The sequence below is a fragment of the Heptranchias perlo genome, chromosome 7, assembly GCF_035084215.1.
Source record: "Heptranchias perlo isolate sHepPer1 chromosome 7, sHepPer1.hap1, whole genome shotgun sequence".
In the NCBI taxonomy this organism is placed as follows: Eukaryota; Metazoa; Chordata; class Chondrichthyes; order Hexanchiformes; family Hexanchidae; genus Heptranchias; species Heptranchias perlo.
The window spans coordinates 40,904,605-40,920,886 of record NC_090331.1 but is presented as its reverse complement, the minus strand read 5'-3'; the positions used below and the strand labels follow the sequence as shown (position 1 = coordinate 40,920,886).

Genomic DNA, 16,282 nt, shown 5'->3' with positions numbered 1-16,282 from the left:
ATATGGTACCCTGTGATGCCCTCATGTGGAGAATTTCTTTGCACTGAATTAACATTCAGGTGGTATCTGACTACAGGAAAATAATCATTCGTATCAGTGGCCATTATCCAAGAGGCAGCTATGATGCCTTCATTATAAGAAACGCCTTGGTGCCCACATTATTTGAAGGAGAAATGCTGGGTAGGTGGCTCTTAGGAGAACCTGCTGTTCTCTGTATCCCAAACAAATGTGTACAATCGCTTTCACCTTGCTCTTGATACCAGCACATTTCTTCCCCATTTACAGCTGGGTACAAGGAGTTGGGCAACTGCTTCGATCCAGTCAGTGACCTCCTTCCATTCAGCTGGTACCTGTGCTTTTCATGGAAGGTGGCCTTCAGCCTCAAATAGGATCACCTTCCTTTGCTGCACCTCCTGCAGAAGACATTCAACTCTTCAACATCAAAAGGAGCAGTGTTGCTCACATGTCTCCACTGTGCCATTGTGAACAACTAGTTCACTTTGCTGTACTTCGCCAGAACTCCTCCTTTTATGGTGAGCTGCTCTGCAGTCGTGCAATACAGGCCAAGTTTTTGGGGCAAGCTTTTCCTGTGTTTGTAGCCCACTCAAAATAGAGGCTGGGCCTTATATTACCCATTCCCCACTCTATGGGTGTTTGTAGACCCATTTTTGCTGGGATTGCAAAATTGCAGCTAGATTGTGTGTTACATGGTACAATGGTATAAAACAATGGTTCCTTTGACCATAAGCAAAATCTTGTAAAATTCACTAGTTCAGATTTAAGGTTCCAATTTAAATGCGTAACAATAGATACCAAATTGGGCTGCAGAATGCACTTTTCTATCTTTAAATCACGTATATAAATGTTGCAACATTTGCAATCATTTTTACTTGTACTTTGTCAGCTCTGTTCTTTCTTTCCAGATTAAGAGGGCAAGCAGGTATCCTGATTTCAGACATCTGTTAATGCAGCTATTGAGCTTATTGTTAGGATGTGCATAAAAAAAAATGCAGCCTCTGATTTTCCCTCCCATGCAGTGGGTAAGTATTTCTCCTCTTCAGTGCTTTCCCAAAATGGCTCTATTATGATTGACAACTCACCATTTGGACAGTGTGAATTCAAATCTCTGCTCTCACTGGCTAGTTTGGAGAGTCTTTTCATTCACAGCAATATCAAGGCTGTAGGTATTAATGAGGAAAATGTGCTAGGTCTATGAGTGCTTCTAAAGCTGAACATTAATTCCTTTAGCTGCACCTTTTCAAAGGACTAACCTCTAATATTCACAGAAAGAACATTCCATTTATAGAAAGTCAATATTTTTTACTTGAATTGTAACCAAAATGTCAAATTTGTTGGTGAGTTAACAATGGTTTATTAATATCAAAGTGATAACTGCTGGAGGTTTGGACATATATTGACCAAAATAAACATCCATTTATTCTTCTCAGCAAGTAATATTAATTTTATGTTGCTGCCCTTTCTAAGCACAGCTGGCAGATATGACTGTCAAAGAATTGAATGTTGACACAAACCATTGTGTACTGCTGCAGAATTCTCTTGCGTGGTTGGGAATGAAAGGATTTCAGCCACATGACCAGTCTGCAGTTGAGCTGACACAGTCAGAAGGAGATCCAGCTTTTTAATACTTAGTCTCCATCACAGTGCACCACAAATACTAAACAGCAGTTCAAGAATTGCATGAAAATGTTCTAAAAATTGTAGTGACTGCACATGAAGAGTCTGATCAACTGTTGAAAAGAAATTCTAAAACCATTCAGTAAAGCTTTCATGTTGGTGCAGGCTTTTTTCATACTTCAATTTTGTTATGATTTCTATAAAGGGTGTGGCTCAGACAAAGTTTAGTCCAGAAATGTCAGTTTAGTGCACCAAAGGCCGGGTGCAAAGTTTACCTGAGCAGGTAAGTAGGTAAACATGGAAAATGTCTTTAGTTCAACACCCCCTGCCTCACATTATTTGAGCACGTGGGTCAGATCCTGCCTCAGTGAGGGGAGGAGTCAGAGAGGTGTTTTAAAAATATCAATAGTGCACAAGTAATCTCTTGTGACAATAACTAGAATATTAATTCCACCATCACATGGAAAATCCTGACCATACTAATTAAAATTCATATTTATGTTAAATTTTCTCTTTTTGCTGTGAGCATTTACAAACTGAATAAGAGCAGCTGCACTCAGCATTTCAAATCCACTGGTCAATTCCAAATACAGGCCTAGAAATTGGGTTGCGCAGCGCCCATTTTTCAGGCACTATGCAGCCTCCTAAGGCCCCAAAATGACGGAAGGGAAGCCCGCACGAGGCCCAATCTTTTCCCCGCCCCCCCCCCCCCCAATTTTCACTTACGTAAATTTGTCAATTTGAACCTGCCCATTTAAAGAATAAAAGAACATGCAGCATGCTTAGAAATACAAAACTCCCCCTGCACGTGTGCCAGTGCCACACTGGCATGTATGTGCAAAGTCACTTTCAGCACCAGTTAGCTTCTCACCATCCCACCAGTAGGCAGGTATCTAAGGGCTGATTTTCATTTGCCTAATGCACCATGTGCATCAGTTCCCAGGGCGTTATGCAGAGGAATAGAAGTGGAGACATGTAACACTGGCTCTCCACCTTGTCTGCGCTTGACAAGCACTTCCTTGGACATCCCTGATATGGGTGGGAAGTTCTTACATGTTTCAGTGGGAGGATTTAAATGTTATGTAAATGATTCTGAAGTGATGTTGTAAAGCCTCGAATGTCATTTTCCACAGATACTGCTGTATGGGCATCAGCCTTGAAGACCACCCTAACAAACTGGGTGTTGGAGATTGCAGGACTATCCCTTCAAATTGGAGAATCTGTAAGAGGAAAGGCTGCACTGCCGAGACAGCAATCGAGAGGCTTGGTTGAAGTGCTTTCAAGTATCTTCAGCCAAAAGTGTGTGGACAATTCTACTTAGCCTCCTCCCAAGGTCCCACCATCATTGGTGCCAATTTAGTTCACTCCAAGTGACATTAAAAAGTGGCTGAGTGCACTGGACACAGTGAAGGCTATGGGGCTTTGAAACATCCTGGCCTTAGTGCTGAAGACCTGTGCACCAGAGCTTGTCAACCCCCTCCCCAGCTAAGCTGTTCCAGTACAGCTATAACACTGCCATCCATCCGACAATGGAAAGATTGCATAGATATACGAAATAAATCTAACTCCACCAATTACCGCCCTGTCAGCTCCTCACAATCATCAGCAAAATGCTGGGAGTCATCAATAGTGCCATCAAGCGACATCGACTCATGCAATATCTGCTCACTGAAGCTCAGTTTGAGTTCCACCACAACAACTCATCATAGCCTTGATCCAGTCATGAATACAACAGCTGAATGCCAGAGGAGAAACGAGAGTAGATACCCTAGACATCAAGGCAGCATTCAACCATATATGGCACCAAGGAACCGTACCAAAATTGAAATCTATGGGTGTCAAAGGGAAAGCCCTTCACAAGACACAAAGGAAGCTGGTTGTGGTTGTCAGAGGCCAATAATCGCAACACCAGGATATTGTATCAGGAGTTCTTCAGAGAGGTATCCTTGGGCCAACCATCTTCAGCTGTTTCATCAATGATATTCTCTCCATCATAAGTTCAGGGCACGTTCGCTGATGATTCGACTGTGTTCAGTTTCATTCACAACTCCTCCAATAAGGAAGCAGCCCATGGCAGTCTAATGCAAGATAATGACACTTGGGCTGACAAGTGGCAGGTAACCTTCAATGTCACCACCATCACCGAATCCCCCACCATCAACTTCTTGGGGTCACCATTTACCAGAAGCTTAATTGGACCAGCCATATGAACACCATGGCTACAAGAGAAGGGCAAAGGCTGGGTACTGTGCAATGAGTGGCTCAAGTCAGGAGTGTGATGGAATAATCACGTCTCATCTGGATGTAACAACAATCAAGAAGCTCTAAGCCATCCAGGACATAGGAATATTGGAATATAGGAACAGGAGTAGGTCATTCAGCCCCTCGAGCATGTTCCATTATTCAACTAGATCATGATTGTAAGCATACATCAAAGATCTGGTGGTCATTGTGGTGAGTACTTCATTTAATTTCCTGCAGTCTAATGCTGAACATATATCTGATCCAGGGAAAGTGCCCATTGTTCCCACTAGTTTTGTCATTATTTGTATCCATGGCACTTACTATGTGCATGTTACTGGAGAAAGAGAAGAATGGCATGTTCCTTTGCATTCTATGTAGATCTGTACATTCACTTTGATTTTAGAGTTTTATACCTTAGTGATAAATGAATCTTGGAGCCCACCAAAGCCAATTCCTCCCCCACAAACTCAAAATGCTCATCCCTCCTCTACACTCAGGATTGCAGATACCTGTAAGTTAAACCAAGCTGCAGGGGTCATGTGATTTTAAGCGTATTGCAACAGAGTCAAATCCATTTACATCTACATTCCTGATATAAAACATCCTCAGCTAGCACCATTTTGCTTTTGAATTAGTCTTCATCAAGTGGTAAATCTGTTATTTTTATATGCCAGTCTAGCTCAATGCAACTTTTATTGTGCATCCTGGGTATATGAGGAGATTCTACATGATTAGGTTAAAAGTTAGCTTGAATAGTACAGTAAATTCACCTAAAGACAATTGAAAGATAATTTAACCAGTTTACAGATCTCAAAAAGTCTACTAAAATACCAATAAGCAACATCACACAACATTTCCCTCAAGGCCACTGTGAATAGTAAATTAAAACACTTTACTGCATGGAAAACCTGAGTCTGTCCTAACCAAAGAGAGTACTTTTTAGTCTTCATCGCTAAATTCTAAATATTTTGATGTTTTTAGGATACCCTTTTCAATAAAAATGATACTAATTGTAATTTTCATGACTTACCTCATCAGACCCAGATCCAAAAATCAGCAGGTCAAAAGGTATAGCAGCAACCATGTCAATGAGGAACCAGCCTTTGAAGTAGTGAATTGCGATTTTTGCTGGATGACTAACCACTTCTTCATTTTGATTTACATAAGTTGTTCTGAAGTTTATTAGAATATCAATAATGAACATAATATCCACCATTAAATCTACGACATTCAGTGGGCTGCAGGAGTATCCGCACTCTCTTCTCTTCTGCTCCTCCCGGTCATTAAGTAGAAAGGCCGCAGAGTAGGGAGTGAAGATAGCTGTGTAAATTACTAGTAGCAGAATTAGCCAGTCCCAGACAGCCTTGAAAGGACTATAGTGCAGGATGGTGAGCTTGTGGATGCGAGGAGTCTGAAGCTTGTACTCTGGTAAAACATCAGCTCCCAGGGATAGAACCTATCGGGTGGAGAAGTGGACAGATGTTAGAATGCAGTAATTTTATTTTTTATATTCAGACTTAGCCCAACTTATGTACACCATCCTGACACAAATTTCTGTCATAAAATTGACAAGTACTAAAAAGTAATTATAATTTGACCAGAAAATACATGGTTGCATATTATTTATAATCTAGGTTGAACTTTTTTGTCCCTTTTCTTTAGGAACATAGAAACATAGGAACAGGAGGAGGCCATTCAGCCCCTTGAGCCTGTTCCTCCATTCAATCAGATCATGGCTGATCTGCACCTCAACTCCATTTACCCGCATTTGATACATATCCCTTGATACTGTTAACTAACAAAAATCTATCGATCTCAGTCTTAGAAATTTCTATTGACCCAGCAGTCAACAGCCACTTTGTTGGAAAACACGGAGAAGGGGCGTAAACAGCTGTCAGAGAGTTGAGAGGGAATTATACCTCCCCAATCAATGGGAAAGGAGTGGGGGAGCAGTTGAAATGGAGCGGCTCCCTTGCCTACTCTGTTCCCACCAATCTGTGATTTTAACGGCGCTGGTTTTGGCAGTGGACGAGCCTCCCACCAGACTCCGGTGGGACTCTCATTAATAAGTGAAGACGAGGATCCCATGAAGTACCTGCGATGTCGATGGCATTTTAACCTGTTCCTGTGCAGGATGTCCACCATGGCCGGCCCACCAGGTGAACCTATTGGGAAGTCAGTCAGGCCCACTAAGGTAAGTTAAAAAAAAACTTTCCTCAATGAGGCCCGGAAAAGCTGGAGTGCTCCTCCGGATCCCACAAGGAAGGTGTGGGCCTCTGCTACCCCGGGCTCTCCGCCCTACCCATCCACGAGATCCTCAGAACAGCCTCCTGGACTTACCTTCTTGCCGGCAGCCTTCTTTCACTGCCAGCGGGCGGCCTCTGGGACGCTCGATCTTCATCCTCTCCTGCCGACCAGAAGCTGCTCTCAGCCGGAAATGGCCGAGGAGCTGACTGGTGGCATTCAAATGAGGCTTGGCAGTTAAAATCTGCCGGGCATCCAAATCACACTCCCACGTCGGACTTATGTCCATTCCCACCAGCTTCCCGCCAGGAGTTAAAGCCGGCCCTTGTGTGTTCAGCTTCAGTAAGGGAGGTAGAGGTCCTCCCACCATACAATATTTATTCGGCTTTTCAATGTTACTTCTGAAGTGAAAAATAATACTATATTCCTCTAGGTGGCAGTATAACCACTTTGATATTCACAGTTTAAAAAATACCAGACTGGAAACAATCCTCCAGATTTTATGTAAAGCATCGGATGTTATACATTTCCATAAATTAAAAACACACTAGATGATCTTCCATGGTGTTGCACAAAAATAAAAATAATCTCTCTTCCTGTTTGCTTCTCTCCCATTCTATGATTCTTTGTCTTCCTTTCTATACCTTCCACATTTTTTTCTCTCCCTCTCTGAATGGCTCTCACACACTCTCCTTAGTTAACATCTCTGTACTCTTTATTTATCTTCAATTCCACACTCTTGGTCCTGATTCCATACCCCTCCATGGCAGCCTGCTCAAGCTGGTTTTGGCAGCATAAAAACTTGGTGTCCTGCTTGATTCTGATCTGAGCTTCAAACTCCACATCCATTTCATCACCAAGACTGCCTATTTCCATTTCCACCACCATTGACCGCACCCATCTATACTTCGCCCCCACTGCCAACCAAACCCTCATCGAACTGTTTGTCACCGTCAGATCCAACTTTTCCAATAACTTAAAACAAAAACAGAAACTTCTGGAAATACTCAGCACATTTCAGGCATAGCCCTTCATAAGACCTGGCAGGACAGACCCACGAGAGGTGGTGGAACAGTGATATACAGTCAGTAGGGAGTGGACCTGGGAGTTCTCATCATTGACTCTGGACCCCATGAAATCTCATCTCATCTACCGCCCTCCCTCAGCTGATGAATCAGTCCTCCTCCATGTTGAGCACCACTTGGAGGAAGCACTGGGAGTGGCAAGGGTACAGAATGTACTCCGGCTGGGAGACTTCAAAGTCCATCACCAAGAGTGGCTCGGTAGCACCATGACTGACCGAGCTGGCCGAGTCCTGAAGGACATAGCTGCCAGGCTGGACCTGTGGCAGGTGGTGAGAGAACCAACACAAGGGAAAAACCTACTTGACCTTGTCCTCACCAATCTACCTGTCGCAGATGTATCTCTCCAGGACAGTATTGGTAGGATTGACCACCGCACAGTCCTTGTGGTGACGAAGTCCCATCTTCGCACTGAGGACACCATCCAACATGTTGTGTGGCAGAACCATCGTGCTAAATGGGATAGATTCAGAACAGATCTAGCAGCTCACAACTGGGCATCCATGAGGCATTGTGGGCCATCAGCAGCAGCAGAATTGTTTGTATTCCAGCACAATCTGTAACCTCATGGCCCGGCATATCCCTCACTCTACCATTGCCAACAAGCCAGGGGATCAACCCTGGTTCAATGAGGATTGTAGAAGAGCATGCCAGGAGCAGCACCCGGAATACCTAAAAATGAGATGCCAACCTGGTGAAGCTGCAACGCAGGACTACATGTATGCTCAACAGCGGAAGCAACATGCTATAGACAAAGCTAAGCGATTCCACAACCAACGGATCAGATCAAAGCTCTGCAGTCCTGCCACATCCAGTCGTGAAAGGTGGTGGACAATTGAACAACTAACGGGAAGAGGGGGCTCTGTAAACATTGTCGAAACTTAACACTATACCAATGCACTAACACACTCAGACCAGTATCACAAAGGGAAAAGTTTTACTTAATTGACTTGTATACAAGGGAAGCTGTATTCTGAACAACGGTCAGAACAACCTCTTCACTGAACAAAGGACACAGTTCACATTTATACAGTTCAATTAGTAATGCTACCTGTCATAGACTATGGGCGTACATGCACATTCTTTATTGGTTCAGGTAGTTGGCCAATCAAGTAGTGAGCCTGCCTCCTCTGGACATCCATAGCTCATTCCTATATTGGCATGTAGGCTTCGTAGGCCTGAGCACTACCCTCCCTAAATTCCAAAGCTGGCTTATAAGTAGGGCTGAAGTCAGTCTCAAGGCCACATGGCCTCTCAAGAAACTGTATTCTCATTATATTTTATAGTCAGCAATACCCTTATCTGCTCAGGGGGAGGTGGGGGGGGCAGACAGTACCAAGCACCTGCACAGCCAACTTAATCATCAACATACCAAGGCTTAAACGTAATTACACAATTGTGTCTTTCTGTGTGTGTGTGTGCTGTAGCTACCCCATGTATGGGAGTCAAGGAGTTAACATTGGTCAAATATCCACCATGCATTTCTTTTCTTTTTTATGGTCAAGTAACTGTTCACGTATTTCTACATTAATGTGGTTTTTATGGTTTTCCACAACATCCCCATCCTCAACATTGGCAAAGCCCAGCACGTGAGTGCAAAAGACAAGGCTGAAGCATTTGCAACCATCTTCAGCCAGAAGTACAGAGTGGATGATCCATCTCGGCCTCCTCCTGAGATCCCCACCATCACAGAAGCCAGTCTTCAGCCAATTTGATTCACTCCACATGATATCAAGGAACGGCTGAGTGCACTGGATAGAGCAAAGTCTATGGGCCCCGAAAACATCCTGGCTGTAGTGCTGAAGGCTTGTGCTCCTAAACTAGATGTACCTCTAGCCAAGCTGATCCAGTACAGCTAAAACACTGGCATCTATCCGACAATGTGGAAAATTACCCAGGTATGTCCTGTCCACAAAAAGCAGGACAAATCCAATGCGGCCAATTACCGCCCCATCAGCCTACTCTCAATCATCAGCAAAGTGATGGAAGGTGTCGTCGACAGTGCTATCAAGCGGCACTTACTCACCAATAACCTGCTCACTGATGCTCAGTTTGGGTTCTGCCAGGACCATTTGGCTCCAGAACTCATTACAACCTTGGTCCAAACATGGTCCAAACAGAAGAGCTGAATTCCAGAGGTGAGGTGAGATTGTCTGCCCTTGACATCAAGGCAGCATTTGGCTGAGTGTGGCATCAAGGAGCCCTAATAAAATTGAAGTCAATGGGAGTCAGGGGGAAAACTCTCCAGTGGCTGGAGCCATACCTAGCACAAAGGAAGATGATAGTGGTTGCTGCAGGAGTTCCTCAGGGCAGTGTCCTAGGCCCAACCATCTTCAGCTGCTTCATCAGTGACCTTCCCTCCATCATAAGGTCAGAAGTGGGGACTTTCGCTGATAATTGCAGTGTTGAGTTCCATTCGCAACCCCTCAGATAATGAAGCAGTCCGAGCCCGCATGCAGCAAGACCTGGACAACATCCAGGCTTGGGCTGATAAGTGGCAAGTAACATTCGCACCAGACAAGTGCCAGGCAATGACCATCTCCAACAAGAGAGAGTCTAACCACCTCCCCTCGGCATTACCATCACCGAATCCCCCACCATCAATATCCTGGGGATCACCATTGACCAGAAACTTAACTGGACCAGCCATATAAATACTGTGGCTACAAGCGCAGGTCAGAGGCTGGGTATTCTGCAGCGAGTGACTCACCTCCTGACTCCCCAAAGCCTTTCCACCATCTACAAGGCACAGGTCAGAAGTGTAATGGAATACTCTCCACTTGCCTGGATGAGTGCAGCTCCAACAACACTCAAGAAGCTCGACACCATCCAGGACAAAACAGCCCGCTTGATTGGCACCCCATTCCGCACCTTAAACATTCACTCCCTTCACCAACGGTGCACCGTGGCTACAGTGAGTACCATCTACAAGAAGCACCACAGCAACTCGCTAAGGCTCCTTCGACAACACCCCCCACAAACCCACAACCTCTACCACCTAGAAGGACAAGGGCAGCAGGCGCATGGGAATAACACCACCTGCACGTTCCCCTCCAAGTCACACACCATCCCAACTTGGAAATATATTGCCGTTCCTTCATCGTCGCTGGGTCAAAATCCTGGAACTCCTACCTAACAGCACTGTGGGAGTATCTTTACCACACAGACTGCAGCGGTTCGAGAAGGCGGCTCACCACCACCTTCTCAAGGGCAATTAGAGATGGGTAATAAATGCTGGCCTTGCCTGCAACGCCCATATCCATGAATGAATTTTAAAAAAAAGAACTGTTTCTGTTTCGGATTTCCAGCATCTGCAGTACTTTGTGTTTTGTTTTCCAATAACTTCTTAGCTGGCCTCCCAATCTAGGACTCCGCTGCCCATATCCTAACCTGTATGAAGTTCAACTCACTTACCACCTTACTCCTTGCTGAGGTTAACTGGTTCTGTCCCCCAGCTCTTTGATTTAATGAGTTGGGGGACAGGGAACCAGTTGAGCCTCCATGGCTTTGCTGCACTCTACCACTGCAATCACTTACAACCTTATGTCGCTGGTCATACCGTCCTGCTGTTCTGTGTCTGCACTACTGTGTGCCCACACCCCACCCCACTCCATCCCACCCCAATACCATTGATATTGAGCCTTCAGTCATCAAGGTACCACACTCTGGAGTTCTCTTCCTAAAGCCCTTTACCTTGCTACATTTCTTCCCAACTTCAAAACCCACTCTTCATCCAAGCCTTTGGTTACCTTCTCTACTCTTATTCCTGCTCAGTGTTCCACTTGTCCCATTGTGAAGTTTTTTGGGTCATTTCGGTAAATTAAAGGCAACAAATATGAATAAGTTGTTTCCCTCTCTCTTTCTGTCATGGTAATTTTAACCGAACTCACTGGGCCGGTATCCCATGGAATTGGGTGGGATGCCGGTTTTACACCCCGCCCAATACTGCTCTCCATGGCCTTCAATGGAGAGTGAAATTGGACAGGGCATAAAAGCAGCGTTGCACCCGATCCCGTCAGTTTCCTGATGGGTGGGTTGGGTTAAAATTGTCCCCAGTACTGGTTCTGTATGTTTTTCTATTTGAATCACCCCTGCTCTATATGTTCCACATATTGTATGCAGCTCTCACATTTTCCCTTACTGATTTGCTAAATTTGTATTTCTTAAAGACTAGAACAGGAAGCAAGATGAAAGTCAAAATATGCTTTATTGGAAGTGGATATCTGGCCAGGCAGGAGAAGATGTAGCTGGGTGGGGAAAGTCCATCTGGGAGATGCTAAAACATGCAATAGTTTCTGACAAATAGGGCTGGGCTGAAAGAGAATGAAGGGTTCAGACTAGGAGGAGCATTTCTGATGCTGGCCTCTATGTTTGGGGGCTAGGACAATATCGCTACCTCTACAGCTCAAGTTTAAAGAGGCTTAGTCAGCATCCAAACTAGCAGGTCAGCTGATTTGCCAAGTGCTCTTCCTACTGTTTCTAAAAAAATAAAAAGACTTTGCATAAGTCTGTGTATTTAACTAAAACTCATGTTCCTAATCTGCAGCAACATCGGCTGTGCTCCTGGCTTAAGGATCAGGGCTTGTCGCCTGGTTAGCGGTGAGATGAGATCCTGGAGGGATAGAAAATGGTGAGAGGCAGAGCTGCTCCTAAAACTACTATACGGAAGTGAAGGAGCAGACCTGGAGCACTGGGGTAGGGATTGCCCTGCAGTCTCCAGGAATTAAAGATTAATCTCCTGGACACTGCTGTGAACATCCTGGGAGAAAAAATTGTGTGTTTTTCTCATTTGCTTTGAACACTTTCATTTATTGGTTATTAAAACATTAAAGATGGGGGAGAAATGGCTGTTTGACTGGGCTGGGCGCTTGGAGATCATGCGACAAAACCTCCAGGAATACGTCCAACCAGAGTTGGCCACCCTACACTGGGAACAACCCTCAATGGGAGAGAGGGAGCACTTATGTCTGGAGAGGAGTAGACCTTGGTGGAGGAAGAGAGCAGAGTCATTGCTGGAGTACGCGGGGGCAGCCAGGATGACAGTATTTACTGCTATAATAAAATCTAATTATATTTCTGAAAGCATTGAGCAATGCAAACGGCAAACACAGTAATACTCAACAAGTAAATATTTAGTGACTTGTACTGTTATGTCCCTTGTTATTAACTTCTTATCTCACGATTTTCATGATAAACTTCCACTGTAGAAATCCCTGCGGGTTATGGCTTCAGTCAGTATCTAACCTGAGCTAACATGCTCCTCCTCCTCCCTGCATTTATATGATTCATCGCATCGTCTCCTACTGCAATTCATTTTGTCAACATCTAAAAGCTGTGGAAATCCTTATTTCTCTCTATCTTTCCTTCCCAGGCTTCAAAAACCCAAGCCTGGCGCCACCTTATCACTACTTGCTTTATCTTATGTTTTCTCCTTTTCAGCTTTGTTGATGTTCTGTTCTATAGGCCTTGGCCTTTCACCTAGATTTCTCAAGTTTCTAAAGAAGTTGAAAGCTGAGTCCACATGACACTGAAAGCAATATATGGGCTAAATGTAATAATAAATACATTTATATTATACACCTGCTTCCTGTATTAAATCAAAACTTCATGACCAGAAATGTTGGGATGCTGGATGAATATAATTGTAATGAGTATTTTTCATAAGCCACACCATAGTCGACACCGTAAACAAAAGCATGCACATTGAAAGGGCCACCTGGGGCTGAAACACTGAAATCCATAGTATGTGGCCTGATACAAAATAAAACAAAAAGCAAATACTCCATCCACTATTTGGGATAATGTAATGTGTTTTCGTTGTTTTGTGTTAAGAACATAAGTAATAGAAGCAGGAGTTGGCCATACGGCCCCTCGAACCTGTTTCACCATTCAATAAGATCATGGCTGATCTTCGACCTCAACTCCACTTTCCTGCCCGATCCCCATATTCCTTGATTCCCCTAGAGTCCAAAAATCTCTCTATCTCAGCCTTGAACATAATCAACGACTCAGCATCCACAGCCGTCTGGGGTAGAGAATTCCAAAGATTCACAGCCCTCTGAGTGATGAAATTCCTCTTCATCTTGGTCTTGAATGGCCGACCCCTTATCCTGAGACTATGCCCCCTAATTCTAGACTCTCCAGTCAGGTGTTGTTACGTGAGGCCTTGCAGGAGAAGTTAAAAAAGTTTGGAATTGTTGTTTTATTCAGACATGGGTGTTCTGCAAAATAGACCAACTTCCTGATTTGTCGTCAACTTCGTCTTAGCAGAATGTTCATCAGTTCTGCCTATCGAAAGATTGGAGAAGACCTCATGGGGGCAGCTGCGAGTTTATGTTACCCAGTTCGTATGTCAAGGGGGCCGCATTATTACATCCATTGAATTACACTGTCATATTAGTACATATTGTGCAGTGTGAATCAGATCTGGAAGGTATGGAAAATGGGATCTGCTTATGGGATCGACTGACACCTCTGAACCTGAATAGGTACCTGCTGAAAACCCAAATTTGTAACAGGCATATAAGAAGCATTGTTGATGTTTGGCCAGGTAGCTGAGCTCACTAAAGGAGTTTGGTGGGGTAGACCTCTCAGTGGGGGCTGGGACTCTTCCTACTCGATTCCAGATAATTGTGTAAGCCAATGTTCTGATGTGAGGGCTAGCCCTGGCTGGACAAACAGCAGGAGGCTACCAGTGCTGTGTGGTGGTAATCTGTACAGTTTGAGCTGGTTAAACTCCAGCAGTATCCTTCTGCACACTTTGGGTTCTCTGAGCCTTGTGCCTGCTGACTTGCACCCAAGCCCTCTGGACTTGGCCAGGGGGGTATGTCCCTATGAGAAGAGTGGATGCATTTTGTATCTAGCAAATTGACCTCTACTCGTGTGGATTTCTCAGTACCTTGATATGGTGAATCTTAAACATGGTGGTGGGCTTCGGCAAGTGTCACTCACATAGCTAACCAAAAAAATTGCTGGTAATTGATGAATTAATAGGAGAAGGCAGAGTTATATTTCCTCTAGTTCTAGTGCTGGATCTGACCTAAATAAGCAGTGGCTAATTGTTCTTCAATAATAACATTACAGGTGGTGTTCTGTGGCCGGATGAAGGCTAATGATGACCAGGTTAAGTCAAAGCAATAGAGATTTCTCTTTTTTGATTTAGAAAACTTCTTTTCAAATGGGTACTTTAATTTTTAAAAAAAATTTAATTCTCAGGAGGTGGGTGTCGCTGACAAGACCAGCATTTATTGCCCATCCCTAGGTGCCCTGAGAAGATGGTGGTGGGCCTTCACTTTGAACCACTCCAGTCCATATTCTTTGTAGCGGCTTGATAGAACTGAATAGCTTGCTAGGCCACTTCAGAGGACAGTTAAGAGTCAACCATGTCGGTGTGGACTGGAGCCAGACTGGGACAGCAAGCTTTATTCTGTAAAGGACATTAGTGCACCAGTTGGATTTTTACAACAATCCAAAAAGTTCATGGTGACTTTTACTGTAAGCATTTTTTTATTTTCACATTTTTTAATCTGAATTTAAGTGATCACACTATAATAGTCGGATTTGAACTCACAGCCTCTGGATTTCTAATCCACTAACATAACCACTACACTGTCATATTCTACTTTGAACTTAGTCTGATCTTTACATAGTTACTAGGTTGTTAAAGTTGAAGAACAGAGTTTACATTAAAATCCAGCAGCGTTTACAGACTGTGGTACTGTACAATCTCAGTTCTGAATTTTTAAAAAATCTGCGTGGTTCCAATCTGCTACCAGGTTTATAAAATGAGCTGCAGCCAGTAACACTGAATTAAACACTGAACGCAAGCCAGAAGTAAAATTGGATAAATTATCAAATAAATGCTGGGGCCAAAATGTAATTGGAGCTTTGTGATGCTAATACTTTGCAAGGAGAGGTCTAGAAAGTACATCAAAGTGGGAGAAGGATTTGTATTGGTATCCTGGTTAGAACTTAAATTGGAAGCCCGTAACAAAAATACATATATTTGACCTGTCTCCACTTCCTTTCTTCTCTGTCAGCAGTTTTCACCTACATGCACCATGCTGAATATCATTTTTCACCTCAATTATCTCTACTAGTCTCGTGTAGGCAAATAGCTAAATTCTGAAGCACACCAAAATCTCTCAAAATAAACACAGATTGTGCTTCAATTTTTCTCTCCTAAATACTTGCAGACTCAAAATAGTAAACAGTTTGCACAATAAATAATATAGAGGATATGAGAGGAGAAATAATATTTGTAAAATGTCATTTTTCAAACAGAAATGAGTTTCTCATTGCTAGGAGTTTCGAGTCTTGCTGTAGATATGGGGCCTGAAATCGCTCCCGAAATAACGGAGGAGCTCAACAGTGCAAGTTCCCGTGTTTGCACATGTGCAGTAAAACACGGAAATCGTGAACTTGCTCCTAGTGGTTCGCCATTGATATGGCAGCTTCAAATTAAAGGGCCCTCGCACGCTGCAATCAGGGAAATCATTGAAAAAGCACCAACTTGCTTATCTGCCCAGCTGGAAAGTAATGAATTACACCACCAAACAGGTACGCTTAAAAATACCAGGTCTAAACTAAGTTTTAATAGTGCGATAAGTCTTAATGACAGCCAAACAACTAAAAATTAACTTTTAAAAATGTGCAGTCTCATTACTCCTTATTTTAATAGTTTTTGGTCATTAAAAAAAAATTAAAAATTAAAAAATGTTTTTAAAAATTTTTTTTCCCTCTGTCTCTTTAATTTAATTCAATTATTTCTTTGGCTTGTAATAAAAAATACAGAATACTTACTTTCAATGAATGAAGTCTACTTGCCTGCTTGAGCAATGCAGCCTGAATCTGTGGGCGTAACTTCTCTTCCTGACAGATTTTGTGGGTGTGTCTTCTCCTCACAGACTTTTCCAGCCGCGTGGCCACTCACGCTGCTCAGAGGCTGGGTTGATAGCGCACATTTTGTTTAAAGTTCAAATTCAAGCAATTCGATGCCACAGAGCCCGCAGTAAGTATTTTCATAAATTAAATTCGCAGGAGCTGCGGTGAGCATTTCCTTGCCACGCTGCACGATT

The 16,282-nt window shown here is 43.5% G+C and overlaps 1 protein-coding gene across 1 annotated transcript in view; it reads right to left on the bottom strand.

Moving 5' to 3' along the window:
• LOC137323641 (potassium voltage-gated channel subfamily H member 7-like) overlaps nucleotides 1-16,282 on the bottom strand; it is a 140,141-nt gene that overhangs the window by 66,329 nt on the left and 57,530 nt on the right. Inside the window, exon 3 of the mRNA XM_067987370.1 lies at nucleotides 4,910-5,335. Within this exon, the coding sequence (XP_067843471.1) occupies nucleotides 4,910-5,335 (426 nt within the window). The remainder of the gene's footprint in view (nucleotides 1-4,909; nucleotides 5,336-16,282) is intronic.